Source organism: Accipiter gentilis, chromosome 23 (genome assembly GCF_929443795.1).
Source record: "Accipiter gentilis chromosome 23, bAccGen1.1, whole genome shotgun sequence".
Taxonomy (NCBI): domain Eukaryota; kingdom Metazoa; phylum Chordata; class Aves; order Accipitriformes; family Accipitridae; genus Astur; species Astur gentilis.
The window spans coordinates 22514723-22531600 of NC_064902.1; the positions used below are offsets into that span (position 1 = coordinate 22514723).

Sequence of the window (16878 nt, forward strand, 5' to 3'; positions counted from 1 at the left end):
TTACCCTTCCTATAACTCCATTACCTATAGCCCCACTTTCTGCCGGGACAAACACCACCCAACCCTCCCAGCGCCATTTCGGCCGAGGTCTGCCTGCCTGACGGACCCCACCAAACCCCCCCGGACCTTCCCTCCCCTCAGCGGGGCCCGCCGCCCGCCTCCTCCTCCCCTCAGCGGCGCCCGCCCCGCGCTTCCCGCCGAGGCGGGGCGGGCCGGGCCGGGCCGCGTCGCGCCGCTGAGCTCATCGGGCGGCGCCGGGGCGAGTTCGGGCGGCAGGAGCCGGCGGCTGCTGGGGGGCCTAGCCGGGAGCCCCGTGGGTGGGTGCGGGACGCTGTGCCTGCGGGGGGAACGGGAGGTGGTTGGTGGTAGTGGTGGTGGTGGTGGAGGGGTCTCTCCGTGCGGTGAGGGGAGGGAGGAGGCCGAGGCCCGGCCCGGTTGACGCGTCGTGTCGTTGTTTCTCCCTAGATGTGGGCTGAGGTGTTGGTTCTGCCCTGCAGGGCCGGGCTGCGGCTGTTCCCGCCGCTTCGGCTGAGGCACCGAGCGCCGGGCGCCATGAAGCTGCAGTCCCCTCAGTTCCAGGCTCTCTTCACGCCGGGGCTTCGCAGCGTGGCAGGTGAGTGCGGCCGGGCCCCGGGTGGGGGGGGGGGTGGGCCTGAGCAGCGTCCCCCCGCCCGAGGAGGACCAAAATGCCGTCCTGGGGAGGCCGGGCGGGGAACGCAGGCTTTGCACTTTGCGTCCTCTCACTGCTTGTAGGTTCAGCCCCTGATTCCCCTTAGCGGGGAGACGGGAGAGGGGCTTTTGTGGGCCCGTGGTGGGTGCTGAAGGGCGGCCTGGGTAGCTGTTGTGTTCTGGGAGGTGGGTGCTGCTCTTCAGCTCTAGTTTAACCCCAGCCGGCTGCTAAGTACCACGAGGATGCACGCTCACTTGCCCCCACACCCAGTGGGATGGGGGAGAGAATTGGGAAAAGAAGTAAAACTCGTGGGTTGAGGTAAGAAAGGTTTAACAGAACAGAAACGAAGAAACTAATAATAACATCAATGATAAAATGACAATAATAGTAATAATAATAAAAGGATTGGAATATACAAGTGCAATGTACAATGCAATTGCTCACCACCCACCAGCTGACACCCAGTCAGTTCCCAAGCAGCGATCCCCCCAGCCCCACTCCCCCCAGTTTATATTCTGGGCATGATGCCATATGGTATGGAATATTCCTTTGGCCAGTTTGGGTCAGGTGCCCTGGCTGTGTCTCCTCCCAGCTTCTTGTGCCCCTCCGGCCTTCTTGCTGGCTGGGCATGAGAAGCTGAAAAATTCTTGGCTTAGTATAAACACTACTTAGCAACAACTGAAAACATCAGCATGTTATCAACATTCTTCTCATAGTGAACCCAAAACACAGCACTGTACCAGCTACTGGAAAGAAAATTAACTCTATCCCAGCCAAAACCAGGACACAGTGTAACTTCAAAATGACTCAAAGGACGTGGCAGAGCTCAGTTTTTATCAGCTGTTGTGGGGTATTGCGCCTGAAGAAATTGGGAGTCCCCGTTCACTGTACTCTGCCATAAGTAAACTAAGTGCTTTTCCCTTATCGGCTGCTAACTGCTGAAAATGTTCCACAGCCCAGAGTCCCCCAGTATCAATTAGCAACCTGTTAGTGTTTAGGTTATCAGAAATGCCCCCGAAAAACGTATCAAAAATGCCTGGGAAAATGCATGTGGGTGCTCAGCTGTGTACCTAATTTGTGCATTTTTACATTAAGGTGTGAGGTACGTACATACTTGCTGCTTACTGCATATTTGAGTACGTATTCCCACATCTATGATCTTAATTTGTGAAAAGGTAGGTTATAGCTGACAGAGTGCTATGGTTTTTATTTGAGAGAGTGCTTTATGGTTTTCCTTTCCTTCCTAGAATTGTTTGAGAAGAAGAACTATGAGCTGAGAATAGCAGGAGGTGCTGTGAGGGATTTACTGAGTGGAATGACACCACAAGATATAGATTTTGCCACTACGGCTACACCAGCAGAGATGAAGGAAATGTTCACATCTGCTGGTGTTCGTCTGATCAATAACAAAGGAGAAAAACATGGAACCATTACTGCCAGGGTTAGTTTATGATTTAACTGGGATTTTTTCTAACTGTACCTGTGAATGTGCGGCATAACCAATAGAAAACTGGTAGTATGCTCCTTCTTTGTTCAAGTATTGCAGTAAGAGTTTAAATGAGACCCTGCTTTAAAGTATGGAGTGATTTATTTTTTTATTACTCTTGCTTGTAGAATTCAATTAATTACTATATTTTTATGTATGTTGCCTCTGTATAACCCATTTGTGCTGCTGTGTCATCACTAGAAAAGATAATGTAGGCCGCCCACATGTTCAGGTAATGTGGGGAAGCTGATCCTAGTGTTTCTTGCTCCTGATTTCACAAGTCTTGCTTCCTCTGCCTTGCTTGTTCCTCTGCCTCTTATTCCATCTTCTGCAGGAAGATTTCTGCAGGCTATCTAGAAAATGAATAATGCAAGGATTGTTTTCAAGTGTTTGTATTTCTTGATTGTCTGCTCTTTAAGAAAACATGATTGTGTTGAAGTAACAATGTCTGTGGGATTTTCAGCTCCATGAACAGAATTTTGAAATTACTACTCTTAGAATAGATGTTGTCACCGATGGACGACATGCAGAGGTTGAATTCACCACTGACTGGGAAAAGGATGCTGAAAGGAGGGATCTGACTGTCAATTCCATGTTTTTAGGTAAATTCTTTCAAAAGCAAATATTTAGATGAAACACTGATTTCTTAAATAAGCCACCAAATTATCTCAGTCTGTTTCAATTTTGTTTGTTTGTACTGCTATCAGCTGAAAGGTCTGTACAAGTATGTAGGATGATCTGGCAAACCAGGTCGAATCACACAACTTGTCCTCTGTATTTTCAGATGAGGGTGTTTAATCGTGCCAGTCATGTTTGTAAATTCTTTTTTTTTTTTTTTTTTTTCCTTTTCTAGGTTTGGATGGGATGCTGTATGATTTTTTTAATGGATATGAAGACTTGAAAAACAAGAAAATTAGATTTGTAGGAAAGGCAAGTGAGAGAATACAAGAAGATTATTTACGAATCCTAAGATATTTCAGGTACTAGGTTTTGCCTTTCCTAGATAAAGAAATGAAGTAAGCATTGTAGAAGGTTTCAGAAACATGCAAAAAGAGATCAGTGACATAAAAAGTGTTGTAATTGTCATCTTGTTAAGTTTCCTCTAGTATTATAAATTAGAATATTTAACACTGTCATGACATTGATTATCTGAATAGCAGTAATAAATGGAATAACTGTTCTCAGTCTAACATACAGAGATTTTATTTGGGCAGGTTTTATGGAAGAATCGCAGAAAAGCCTGGTGATCATGAACCTAGTACACTGCAAGCAATTAAAGAAAATGCCAAAGGTTTGGCTGGAATATCAGGAGAAAGGATTTGGGTGGAACTGAAAAAAATTCTTCTTGGAAACCATGTAAATCATTTGGTTCGACTTATGTACGAGCTGGATATTGCCCAATATATAGGTAAAGTGAAATGAAGATATATTTCCTACTCCTATATCATATACAAACAGAACTGCAGCATGGCAAAGTGAGATAAAAGTTGTTTTTATCCAGAAAGAAATCAGATTTTTATTTTTTTCCCTGTGTTAACATCCACATTTCTTGTTAACACTCTTCCTTGCACTGTTTTTTGTGTGTATTCCTTTAGGACTACCACTTGATGGAAATTTAGAGGAATTTGACAGAGTCACTAAAAGTATTCAAAATCTGTGTCCAAAACCGATGACTGTTCTGACATCATTGTTCAAGGTGAAGGATGATGTCACAAACCTTGATCTGAGGCTGAAAATATCAAAAGAAGAAAAAAACCTTGGCCTTTTTTTAGTGAAGCACCGGCAAGAGTTAACCAAAGCTACGGGTCCAGAACCACTTAGACCCTATCAGGACTTCATAATGGATGTAAGTGTATTTCATATTGCTTTACTTTGTTTTTCACAGTGAATGGAATTTCCAGTTTTACAGAGTAGCAGGGATGACGATGCCTAGTGGAAAGAAAGGGCCTTAAAGAGTCAAGTAAGAGCCATTTCATTGGCAGGCTTGTTTATTGATCTTGGGCAAATTTTTACCAGGGTGTTAAAGACTATGATATTTTCATCAGAAAGATGGGACGTACTGACAAAAAGTATTAGCCAAATTTGGATTGCTCCCCGTTTAATATCATCACAGTAACTGGAAGAATATCTTTCTGTGTTATCGATACCAGTTAGGTGGGGTGAGTTGGTTTGTTTGCTTTTCCCCTTTGTTTTTCCTCTGGAGAGGGGACCAGAAATTAACAAGAGCTATTGTAAACATCCTGGCATGTCTCTGCAACATCAAGTAGAAACTTCACTGTAAAAAGATTCTTTTCTTTTAGTAGAGTTCAGTTTTGCAAGAGGATAAATAGCAGACATTTCTACTTGGGTTCAAAAGCTTTTTTTCTTTGCCACCCAAAATGCTGAGGCTTTAAATTAAGACATTATTTTAAACAAACTAAAAACCCCACTGTGTTTTTAGCAGTTCTGAGCACCTTGTGTTCCATAGCAATTTTTTGACTGTATTTAAAAGCCTACCTTTCAGTCAGGCTGAAAAATGTCATATTCAATCATCTGAAACAGAAGTTTCCTGTGAACATACCTAGGGACTGACAGTTTTCTCTACTGTCCCAGCTGATCTCCCCTTCTGCATTAAAACATGAGACAGGATCTGGACCTCAAGAGACTCCAGCTCTTTTCTGTGAAATTCAGCTCCTTGAATTGCGTATTGAAAGCCGGTGCAATTCCTGGAGCATCGGTATGTGTTCTTCGTGAGGCGTACTGTTAAGTAGGCAAACTGTGACGTTCTTCCACAGCAAAGTTCAAGTAATTTTCAGCTGAAGTTCTGCACTTTTATTGCAGTACCCGAGACTGAAGGCGAGAGACAGCAGTCTCTGCAGTGAGGCCTGTCTCTCACGGGAAAGGTAATAGTTCCTCTCCAGTGTGGAGGTTGAAGATAATGGTTACGGCTATTACCTGGAATTCAAGAAGTCCCCAAGGATCACGCAGAGCCTCTAAGTTAGGACTGAGTTTTAAAACTTGTGAGGCAGAAGAGATCCTCACTTTCAGAGCTCCAACTTGTTGTCCAGATGTTGCCTAATAAGATGTCATGGGAATAACGCAATGCTGAGCACAGTTTGAGCTGTTTTCTACTGTTTCATAGTGAATCCTCTTTTCTTCTTTTCTTTTAGTCTAGGGAAGCTAATACAAATGCCAAGATCTGTGAGCTTCTAAAATACCAAGGAGAAGAACATCTTTTAAGAGAAATGCAGCAATGGACTGTTCCTTCTTTTCCTGTTAGTGGCCATGATTTAAGAAAAATGGGTGTGTCTTCTGGAAAAGACATTGGAACAGCATTACAGCAGCTACGGGATGAATGGAAGAAGAGCGGATACCACATGGATAAAGAAGAACTGTTAAGTTGCCTGAAGAAGTTGTAAAATTGAATAATAGTAGAGAACTGTTTGTGCCCTGTTCTAAGTGTAACTGAGATACCAGTAAATACTCTTGTCAGTGTTGTCACAGCCAATATAGCATTTGTCATATTTAAGATCTTCAGACAGCACAGTTCTGTTACTAATTTGTAATTTCTGCAAGGAGAAGTTTAATTTTGTAGCAATGTAAAATGGTATTTGCCAAATTCCACAGTCTACCTCTTTTTGTTGAATTCTAATGATAAATATTTAACTACTTTATCTTGACTCTGGGTAATTTGAGGTGACACCAGGATTTTTCTCATTCTGACTTTGCTATATCAAAAAGAAAAAAAAAGTGGTTTTATCTTCTAGATAAAATCACGGGTGTTTTCTGTGCCTAGGAGAGTGACAAAGTGTCTAGAAATAATGAGCTCTAACTCTTTTTGTAGTTAAAGCTAGGTACCAGATTGAAATACTCACTCCAGCAGTTCCCAAAGAGCCTTACCATGTAAAACAAGTCTTTTTTTCTATAAAGATTTTTATCTTCCATAATTCCAGAATCAGTTTTAGACTAAAAGGATGACTTAGCTGAGTCAGTATCATGAACTTCTTGTCTCTTCAGTAGTTTTTCAGTAACTTATCACTGAGTAACTAAATCCATAGAATACTGGTGAAGGGGTTCTACAGTATGTTTACAACTTCCTGTGTGAAACATACTATTAATAGTAGAGGGGGAGGCAGAGCCAGGGTCCCTGCCTTTCCCCCCTGCAGTGTCTGGTAGTTGCCTCTTGATTCCTTTTTTTTTTTTTTTTTGTCCAAGGGAGGAGGTACAAATAGAATTCAGGTGATGGTGTTGGTGTGCCTAAACAGTGTGAACCTGAGCTAAGTCCTGTAGCTCCATCACCTTCAGAGTACTAACACTAAATTAGAGAAATTGCCATTGCCTTCAGTAACTCTCCACGCATCTTTTCCTGTAAACTCGCAGCAGTGAGAGCCAGAGGCACTCACCTCTCTGATGTGCCAGCATTCTGTTTAAAGCAGGAGGATTATTTTGGGAAGAAGTCCAACATCCCTACTGCTATCACACCAGATTCTTCCCTGTGTTGCTTCTGTGTTAATTATCCATACATTTCTTCTGTCTGAACAGATCTACATTAAAAATGCACTCTGAATGCAGTTCAAAAGGAAATTCTAAATCATTTGCCCTTTCAAAATTAATAACATTTTGGAAAGTATGAGAAGTAAAGGGGATTCTCTTTGTACGGTAGCCATCAACTGCTGCTGTAGAAGATTGGGTTTTGAAGCAGTGCTGTTCTGGCTGGCCTTAACGAACATGTATTAACAGCCCTGGTGGTTTTTGGTGTGCTTTAAAAAAAAACAAACAACAAAACAAACAACAAAGGAATGGCTCTAACCAAGAGCATCTCTTGTGTATATAAATTTTATTGCAGGTTTAAGTTTTTCTACACAACCATGGTAACTAATAAAATGGTTTGGGTTTCATTTTCCTCAGATATCATTTTGCAACACTAGATGGCAGCAATGCTAGAGCAGTGCCACAAAAAATCGGCATTTTATGCTTTCATATAGCTAACTTCCTAGCTGCTTTTTTTTTTTTTTTTTTTCACTAGGAAGTCTGTTACTTAAAATAAATCATTCTGAACGTACTTAGGAACTTGAGGAAGACAGCAAGGGAAGAAAAAAAGTGCTGGTTTTTTCTCTGTTAATAAGGGAAAGCTCCTAGGAACATGATGGTGTTTGATTTAATTACATAATTAAATTGAAGCCTCCTTGCTCAGTTTATTGAACTACTGAAATCTTGGGAGGGAGACAAGTAATAAAATTTAGTACTATAGTAGACTCTTGTAAAGAGCACTTCACAAAAGTGCATCTTTCCAGGCAATGTCTGTGGAGGCGGTAAAATAATAGCAACTACACTTTTTGTTACCCAAAATTGTTGTCGGGGTCGAGAACTCCACTTGGAGGGAGGATTTTTAAGGACACAAGCTTGAAACTCTTACAGTCTCCAGCACTTCTGAAAAACAGCACAGATTATTCTGAAAGCATCTTAATTAAACAGTCCTGCTTTGAATTCAGTGTAGTTAGCACATTTGTTCAAATAGCTCATTTAAAAATCATGTTATGCTCGAGGTTTCTAGCTGATCTGTTGAGCATCTCTGTTTTACTATATTCCAAAGAAATTAAACCCTAGTAAAATGAAACTGCATTAAATCAAAATAATAGCATATTTTAAGCAAGCAGTACCAGGTTGAGTTCTGGAAAAATGATGTGTTTGAATAAACTTACAGAGTATGAACTCTTTAAACATCAGACTGGGAGATGATAAGAGATGAAGCAGTCTGATACATATATCGTCCAGTAAAGTACTCTTCTCCAATGGATTACTTCACATTGGCAACGTGTTTTAATTAAAGAAGATACACATCAGAAAAACCTGCGTGGCTTTGCTGGTTGGTAGCTGTTCCTGGCTCCCCAGTGTGACAGCCCTTTCCAGAACCGGCTGCCAGTATCGATGTTAAGGCCATCACTCTTTGGGTTTCTTGGAAAAAGAGCAAAAGACCAACACTTCCCATTCGCCGCCTTCTCCTTGGAGGGGGATGTATCCCAAAAGTTTGCAAAGAATAATGAACCAAACTCTTTTTCCTGCAGGTGAAGCTAGTTCTCGTTCAAATTGGAGCCCAGAGCAGCAGGAGGGGAATGCAGCCCCTCTGCAGAGCAAAGCCCGTGGATTCGGGGGAGTCCCAGGCACCGTCCCCTCCACGCGTGCCCGTCCTCATCATCGCCCTGGGAGGGAACCGCCTGTGAAGGGCAAAATGGTAAATAATACAAACTGCTTTCCCTCGCAGATGGCTTCTGAGGATTAATGAAGGGTTTTACCATTCTCTCAAGATGTAATGGTCTGTAAAAATGATTAAAAGGCCAGATTGGCTTGGGTGCCTTTTCAGGGGAAAGGGCACGGCTAATTCTCCCCGCAGAGCCCATAAACCTTGGGCCTGAAGCAAAGGGAAGAAGAGGAAAACAAAATAACCCCAAGTGCCCCCAGACCTTGGCGCTGCGTGGAGGGAGCCGCAGGAGCTGTGCCCGCTGCCTGGCCTCACTGGCCTTTGCTGGGCCCTGCGATTCAGGGCAGGGGTTTATACACATACATACATACATATATATATGACTATACCTATCTATCAATGGCTCCTCAACTGCATATGAATAAATAAAAGATGCTATGATAAATAATATACATATGTATGCATATGAAATATATAAACATTATATATAAAAACATATAATCAATATTAAATAATATGTAGTAAAATATAAATAACAAATTTATATAAATTTGTATATATTACATATTTATTATAGTAGATATTTTATATATATATATATACACGCACATTAAAAGTTTAGGAGCCATGGATTTATATATACATAAATATATATGTTAGATATACTATTTATATAGATAATGTATATTCTTTATTATCATCTATATTAATAATATATACTTTACTATATACTATAATATATACTTTACTTTATTATAATCCATTATAGTTTTATTTATTTTTATATATAAAAAAATAAAGTTTAGGAGCCACAGATAGAGTGCATATATATATGTATATACACACACACACACACATCTATATGTTTTTGTGTGTGTGTGTACACACATGCTTATATACATACAGAAAAAATATAATAATAAACATCTAATATATATAATATTTTTATATATATATATATATATAAAGTTTAGGAGCCGCTGCTGCCCTTGGACGGGCCTGCTTGCTCTGCTTCTCCCTCCTTTGTGTTTACTTTTGGCTAGTCATTTTGTCAATGAAAATAAAATAAGACTCTACCTCACGTGGCACTTGAACAACCGCAGCACTTTTGGGACTCTTTCACCTGGCAGGTCCAGGTGAGCAGTGAAGCCGTGGTCAGCAGCCCACTCCGGCAGGACCAGCAGCCGTGCCTGCTCTTTGACTCCATGAAGTGTGCTTCACCCAGCCAGCTTAAAAAAAAAAAAGCAGCAACTGGAAAAAGTCAGGAAAGCATCATGCCACCCTTGGGATCCCAAATGGATGGCTGCGAGCCACAAAACATTGTTCCATTTTTCTTTGCCTCAGTGTCCCTGCTCCCGCGGGAAGGGCTTTCTGCTGCCCTGGGGGTCTCTAAGCAGATTGTAACCCCGTCCCACACACGTGGCTGGGGCTGGCCGGGCACTGCACCATGGTCCCAAAGCGCACAGTGACAGAGCAGAGCAGGTTCACATCCAGAACCATCGCTAGCACACGCAGGAACTATTCTTTACTTCCCAAGCATTTCTGACTCGTGCCCGTCTGGGAAGTGTATGCCTCACCCCCCTCCTAGACCTTGTCTCAGTTCAGACTGGGGAGAGCGATGCCTCCTGCATCTACAGCTCATGCAATAAATACAAGTTGTACGGGGGAATTCATCTGGCTGAACATGAAAGCAGGATTATTATCCTTATTTTACTTCCCCATATGGGACAGCCATAAACGGCTCATTAACTTCAATGAGACTCTCGAGGGATTTGGGTTCAAGTACTTTTTGATGGCAGTACCACCCTTCTGCTCCTCTACACAAGGAACCGGGGGCATCAGTGGGTGGGGAAAAAAAGTATACAGAGCATCAAACTCAAACTGTGTCCCTATGGAGACAGGGGCACGGTACTCAGAGGCAGATGAAGTTTGTCCTCTAAGTACTCTAGAAGTTCTATTTACCTTCTCTAGGAGAGCGCTCAGATTAAGGGAGTCATCTAACATGCTTCCATTTCAGAGCCGTTGTTATAATTTCTCTGTGGATTCGGTCCCATCAGGGACAACGTCTTCAGGCACCCAGTGTTCTACCAAGGCTTTTGTTCAGGTGAGTGACCTTTCTTACAAGTCTCAATACGTCAACAAATCCTACAGACCACTGTGGAGCATGACCGGCTGTAGTATAATAATGCCTTTTCCTCCCTTAAAAAGCTGTTTCCAGTTCCAGCGGGACAGTAAAGATTATGTTACCTTGGCAGAGAGTTAGTGATGGACAGACTAAAACAGTGTCCTTCATTATCGGGCCGAGCAAGAGGACAAGGATTTAAAGCTTTGACATTTTAGATAATTTCTTTATAATGTTGTAAGACAATAGCTCTTTAAGAGGCTATTCAATTCAGCATGCTCCACTACCTGCATATTGCCTAAACTACCCATCCTATAGCCTCATTTAGGCATTCTACCTCCAGACAAAGCTATACAGAAAGAAACAGGAGGCTGGGAAGCTGTCCTTCTCCACTGCTTTCTCATAGCCAAATGCCTACAGCTTTGTAAAGCAGCAACGTGGCGATGCCCATCATAAACTCTGCGCTATTGTCACAAAGTCCTCACGATATTTTTATAATGCTTAGAAAAAAACTGCAGGACTTTTCCAATGGAGTGGCAGCCATCCTGAATTCGTGCTACCCAAACACTTGTAATGAGGAACATCATCACACAGCGATCCAAGCTCTCAGAAGACACAGAAGTCGTAAAACACAGGGGAAAGGGAAAGCTCATGGCACGCTGCAGAGCTTTAGTGAGAGCAAAAAATTCTGCACCACGAAATAATTCTGCATCAGCAGCACAGTCTGCGTGGAAAACAGCACCTGCAAACAAGGCAGGCACCCAGGAAATCCCTGCAAAGTTTCCTCCGGCACAAAGAAAGGCCAAAACGCCGGCTAAGCCACCTCGAGTGTGTCTGCTTTGAAAATATTGGAAGAGTAAGAAAAACGGGGAGTTTACCCAAAAATTAAATTGTTCAGCAAGTCGACTAAGAACTGCTTGAGAGCAGGCAGGCGGACTCCCACGGCGGTGCGCGTACTTGCCACGTCTGGGACAGACGTGCGTTACCGTCACCCCTTCCCGTAACGCCTCTGGGAGAGCAGGATTAAACACCGCTGCTGAACACCCGGTGAGCACCCTACGACAGACAAAACAGATGACACAGTCTCAGCTATGAGGTAGCAAGAAGGACATTTTTGAAAATGGTCACACAGGAAAAATGAAGGTGTGTTGTGAGCCCCAAAGCAGGATTAAGGCTAATTTCACACACGGAATTTAAGCCTTCTAACAGCAAATTAGATTTTGGTTAACCTAAAACTGTACCTTCTTGTTTCTTTCATAACCCAGTCCAGAGACCATTCTCCTAATAAAACTGATGAATAAACCAGATTACTGGGACACATTCCTAGTGCTGCTGGTTGAACCAACAACAGAACAGCCTTGTGAGAACTGTGAGCTCTGTGTCTAGAACCTTAAGTCTAAACTTCCCTTCTTCTTTCCCAGTTAAAGTAACTTAGGCTTCCTCCAAGCCTGTTTCGGCAGGTATTTACGCAGCTTAAAATTCTTTCCACCAGCACCTCCTGGTTCCCTTCGCTGCCAGCCTCACCCCAGCACCCGCTGCTTCCCTGCTGACACTCATTTCTTCCTCCCTCCCTGTCTGCCAAGCCTCCAGCTGGTTTTCCTCAAAGTGTCTCCAGATCCATCTTCTCCATATTTTCACTACCTAATGCCCTCATGTATCTACCTACTCATTCCTCTTTGTAGAAGAAACGGGAGATGAAGGGGATGCTGAAAAAAACATCAGCGCTCTTAGACCTTGGGAAGTTAATACAGAAGGAAACAATTTAGGGCTGGAGCTAAGAATTACTCAGGTGGATTAAAGCAAATAAGTGCACAGATGAGAGATAGAAAACATCTTGAAATGAAGGACTTCCTGTTTAATTTTGATTATTCAGTGGAATGACAACCTACACTCTCTCCACCTTATTTCGTACCTTCTCTGTCCTTTGTCAGCCAATCCTGCACATTCTTTGAAGCCAAAACTTTCAGCTTATGTATTGTTTTTTGAAGCTAACCAGTTTAAAACACAATGTAAACCCAAGCAGTTTCCTCTTTCCCATCCCAACAATCAGCAAAAAAAGATCAGTTTTCAAACAAATTGAGTTTTATTTTTTGCAAATGTTTGCAAGCAACAAGATTTTCCTGAAAAGTTGTCTCAAAAGGCAGACAGAGGAAGAGAACGTGCTACCCTTTCCACAGCTTTTACAAAGCAATTAAACGAAGGTGAAAAAACGAGGAACAAAATGAATTGCAGCACATACAAAAATAGCATTATTAAAAAACAAACGGTAGAGTATTTGAACATGTTTTAGACCCAGTGTGCAAGTGTCCTACGTGATTCTACCTATTAATCAAAACTAAACTAAAATATATGAAAACTTGCAATATTACAGGCTCCGATTGTATGATATCTTTACACTATTGCAACAACAGCTTGAAAATGAGCAATTCTATGCTACACGTACTCCAAGCAGACCTGCTGCTGCTGTGCGGGGCAGTCCCTCTTCTGTCCCTACAAGATGCCTCCTCGTCCCTCCTCCCTCCGTCTGACCTGATGCAGACGTGGCTGCGCAGCCAGAACACCAATTCTGCGACTGCCCCATTCCTAGATCTCACATCAGAAGGACAGATTATGGTGGGAGAAAAGAGAAAAATGACCCCTTTTGGCAGCAGCCAGCAAGTCAATCCAATTAATTAATGCATGATGCTACATGCCAACCAATGAATGTAGTAAATATAGTAAATTATCGTAAAAGGTGATCTCCTTTGTACTTAGCTCTCAAAAGCTTATGAAGTCCATATTTGTCAGTAATCCACAATCCCAATCCAGTAGTTTTCTCTCCAAAAAGGAGAAAAGAAGCATAGAAAACATTAACCAACGTATAGAACCATCCACAACTCCCCATCCACCCTAAAAGTCACTTGCTGTACATTTTGAGCATCCTTACACCTGTAGCACTGTAACAGCCAGCCTCACCATGGCAGGCTTCATCTTCTATGCAGCAGCTTGGATCAGACTTGTTTTCAACCTGGAAAGTGCCACGGACTTTGAAATGGTGAACATTACACAGAAGGTTAGGCAGATGGAACAGTATCATCAACAATAAAATTAAATTAGTGCTAAATTTACTCCCGACTTATCTCACTTTATATTAGCTTATATTTGACTATATATACACAATACCAAAAATATGCCTATTTTGTATTCAAACATTGCCAACATAATGTCATTTTTAGTTGAGGCAATCCAAAAGACTCAGCCAGAACCCCAAAGACCTTAGGAAGTTCAGCAACAGCTGAGAAAATAATTTTGGAAACCTCACCCACCATACCCTCAGTGAATGCTTAAATCAGGTGGCAGCAGAGGTAGTTTAAAGCACCCTCAAACTTCTTGCCACCCGCAAGCCCTACTGAGGGTAGCAGGAACAACAGATACAAGTATCTTTGAGGGAAAAAATAAACCAAGTCTACAGCTAAGATGTGTGTGTGCCTGTGTGCACACATGTTGTGTGTGTCTGTGCATGTGCAGGGTGCGAGGGGAAAGCTAAGTATGATTTCAGTGGTTATCCAAGTACAGAGGTTTCACGGTCTCACTCTCACACTAGTGCTTATCATTTCAGCCTTTTGGAAGCTTATTTTAGAAACATAATCAAAATACAGAATGTTTTCTTGAAGAAAATGAGCCATCATTCACCCTCTATTTGTTCAGAATTATATTCAAAGTAGTATTGCTTTTCACAGTTCACTGGCACATCAGAGCACTGCACACAGAATTAAATATGGTATTAAAGATGTCTAGGGAGAGAACAAAAGTTATCACAGAAGCACAGAGGTAGACGGCTTCAAAGAACTAAACCTGAGTTACACAATCATTAGTTTCTACATACCTAGCATGATAAACTACCCTAACAGTCATTCAGCATCTAGCATCTTTTCACATCTGGGTATTTTTTCAGCTGCACTGTAGCAGGTACCACACTACCATTTAAATCAGCTACTTATAGAGAGGGCTGGCTTGGCCTTTCACTGAACTAATCTGTCCATGCTACATATGTTTGGTGTAGGGGTGTGATTGAGAACCAGCAAGTAGCGGCTGATATCTTAAATCTTAAGTAGCTTTGTGTCATTGTATTTAACAATACAAGTTCTCAAAGATTTACTGTGAAGAAATAAAGAGTGAATGATAAAGCTTCAAAAGAAAAACAAGTGTGTATGTACACAAACATACTGAAGAAATCTTCAGTTTCCATCACCAAAGTGCATTTTGAGGGAAAAAACAAACAACCAATAAATCAGTGGCAAAAGCTGTCCCATTTTGGCACCTGATGTCTGCAGCATAGACAGCACTTCAGACAAAAAAAAAAAAAAAAAAAAGCAGCACTGCCTTTTATGCTTTTTATTTATTTTATTTAGAAACTTTTGCTTTTTGTAAGGTAAGGGTAATAATGTGAAATTTTACTTTATGATATGAAAGTGTAAAAGAAAAAAAATTAAAGAGATGTTGCCTCCCCCTTGTCAAAATAAATACTACTGAAAAATCGCCATAGTTATGTATTTTAGAGAGTACTTCACAGAACCCTGGACACGTATGCTGGTAAACTAATCTTCACAGAAATAATTATGAGAAGTAAATGCAAGCACATTCAACAGTAAATCACTATGTAGTTTATGTTCTGGGACTCACCTGTATATTTTGTACCAATAAAATTTAAGACTTTTAAAGTCAAATAGACTACATAGATCAGACAACTTGTAAGGACCGAATAGTGCACATGGGCTCCTTTCAAAGGGCATCCTGTAAAGCAATTGTTCTAGCTGCAGGCAGCAGGAACTATCACTTTTGCCAGTTACAGCACTGCCACTGATGGTACCAACTCAGTATCAGTCAGAAGAGGTACTTCGGTCTTGTACTGTCTTCGATGGGTTATTCAGCAAATATCTGAGAAACAGCACAAGCATAAAATTTGAAGTACTCCACACAGTTAGAAACAGGGATTCTCAGCAAAACCACTTTTAAGTATATTACGGAAAATACTCGCAGCAAGTAACTGGTATCTACCATTGTACATATATTGCATAAATTATACTGTTCATTTGTAATTTTAGTTTCCCCTGACCTTCTTTCACTGCAAGTTGATAGCGGTAAACATTTTCTGAAATTATACAAGGAAGAAGGGAGTTCAGTCTCAAGCCTGTCCAGATGGACCAGATAGATTTCTTGGTGTCTCATGCCACCTCCTCTCCTCAGCTGTCATTTTCAAGATTCAACCTTCAGTTCTCAGTGTGTCTGAAACAACAGTAATGTGGATGCACACCAAACCCAAATGTAGTGAGCCTGCTTGCTTGGTTGTTCTTTGTGTGTTGGTGTGGGTTCTTGGGGTTTTTAAGTTTAAGTAAGCATCAGAAGCAGAACTGAGCAGATGCATCAGAGACAGACTACTGCCTGTTTATCTCCAAAGCAGGTTACTAGATTACAGGCAGAGTAACGGTGATCTATCATGGCCTGAGTCATCCTCTGTTTCTGGAATCCGAGGCAGGAGAGCAGACCGTGTCAATCCCCAGAATTTTTGAGGTGACATATCCTTTTTGGTAGCTGTGAACTTCCATCCCATATGGCTCCCACAGATTCTGCACTGGGCTATAGTCCAGGCATACCTACCAAAAACAAAACAAAAGGTTGATGCTAACATGTAAAGAAAAGACATTTTAACATTACTGAACACAGCTCACTCATCAGGTAAGAAGGTTAATACTAGTCTCAAGCTAGATTTTCAAAGAATCTTCGGGAATCAAGGTGCCCAGCTCCCATCTAAAAAACCTGCAGATCTTTAAATAAAAAAAAAAATAAATCAGCCTTCAAATAGAGAAAGCAACTAAAGCATTTTATTAGCACAAAATTTCAACAGTATTATGAAATGCTGTCGCTTAAAGAAGAGTCAAAAAATGGTTCTCAAAGAGTAAGTTACTTAACAGAAATAGAAGTGATTTTTGCACTGCTCCTAGATTAACAGGGAACTGCACTTTCCAGAGCAACAGAGTTTTAAAAGGCAGAACATGAGTATTTCAAAACACTCATAGAAGAAAAGAGCTGAGAAAACACATAAGGATGAGAAAAATTAACTCCAGATATTACAAGCCACATGTTTTCTTCAGTGAGTCCTAAAATGTGCATGTCTTGTGACAGATACACCATCCATCCTCCAAGTCATTACTCACTGGTACGTGATAATCCAGAAAAAACCCCACCATGATCAACATGAGAAAATGGAAGAGTAATGTGTACATGCATTAGTCAAGAACCTTGGACTGGCTACAGATACAGCAACATATTATTTTACGCTGCTTTGGAAGAGGACATGATTGCCAAAGGGACAGAAGAATGATTTTTGACACTGGCACAGAAAGGGCCAAAGAGAAGAATGATTTGGTGAAAATATATTTAAA

General features: G+C 41.5%; 2 protein-coding genes across 3 annotated transcripts in view; one reads left to right on the forward strand and one right to left on the reverse strand.

Moving 5' to 3' along the window:
• Window positions 1–228: 228 nt before the first annotated feature.
• Window positions 229–5756, forward strand: TRNT1 (tRNA nucleotidyl transferase 1). The gene is made up of 8 exons (XM_049826069.1): window positions 229–317; window positions 466–613; window positions 1918–2111; window positions 2620–2758; window positions 3010–3136; window positions 3371–3564; window positions 3752–4002; window positions 5306–5756. Exons 2-8 carry the CDS (start codon window positions 466–468, stop codon window positions 5552–5554), a joined length of 1302 nt encoding a protein of 433 aa, XP_049682026.1. The 5' UTR covers window positions 229–317; the 3' UTR covers window positions 5555–5756.
• Window positions 5757–6347: 591 nt separating this feature from the next.
• The window catches only part of CRBN (cereblon), a 31080-nt gene continuing 20549 nt past the window's right edge, over window positions 6348–16878 (reverse strand). For both annotated transcript variants that reach the window (XM_049826068.1, XM_049826067.1), the window contains exons 11-13: window positions 11335–16089; window positions 9412–9563; window positions 6348–8350 (exon numbers count right to left, since the gene is read on the reverse strand). In XM_049826068.1, the coding sequence (XP_049682025.1) occupies window positions 15906–16089 (184 nt within the window). In that variant the 3' untranslated portion in view covers window positions 6348–8350; window positions 9412–9563; window positions 11335–15905. The remainder of the gene's footprint in view (window positions 8351–9411; window positions 9564–11334; window positions 16090–16878) is intronic.

What these genes read in the sequence shown, in the direction of transcription:
- TRNT1 (XM_049826069.1), top strand. Translation starts at nt 466, where the DNA reads ATGTGGGCTGAGGTGTTGGTTCTGCCCTGCAGGGCCGGGCTGCGGCTG. An exon ending in TGTCAATTCCATGTTTTTAG is followed by an intron (nt 2,759 to 3,009) that starts GTAAATTCTTTC and finishes TTCCTTTTCTAG; the next exon opens with GTTTGGATGGGATGCTGTAT. An exon ending in CGAATCCTAAGATATTTCAG is followed by an intron (nt 3,137 to 3,370) that starts GTACTAGGTTTT and finishes TTATTTGGGCAG; the next exon opens with GTTTTATGGAAGAATCGCAG.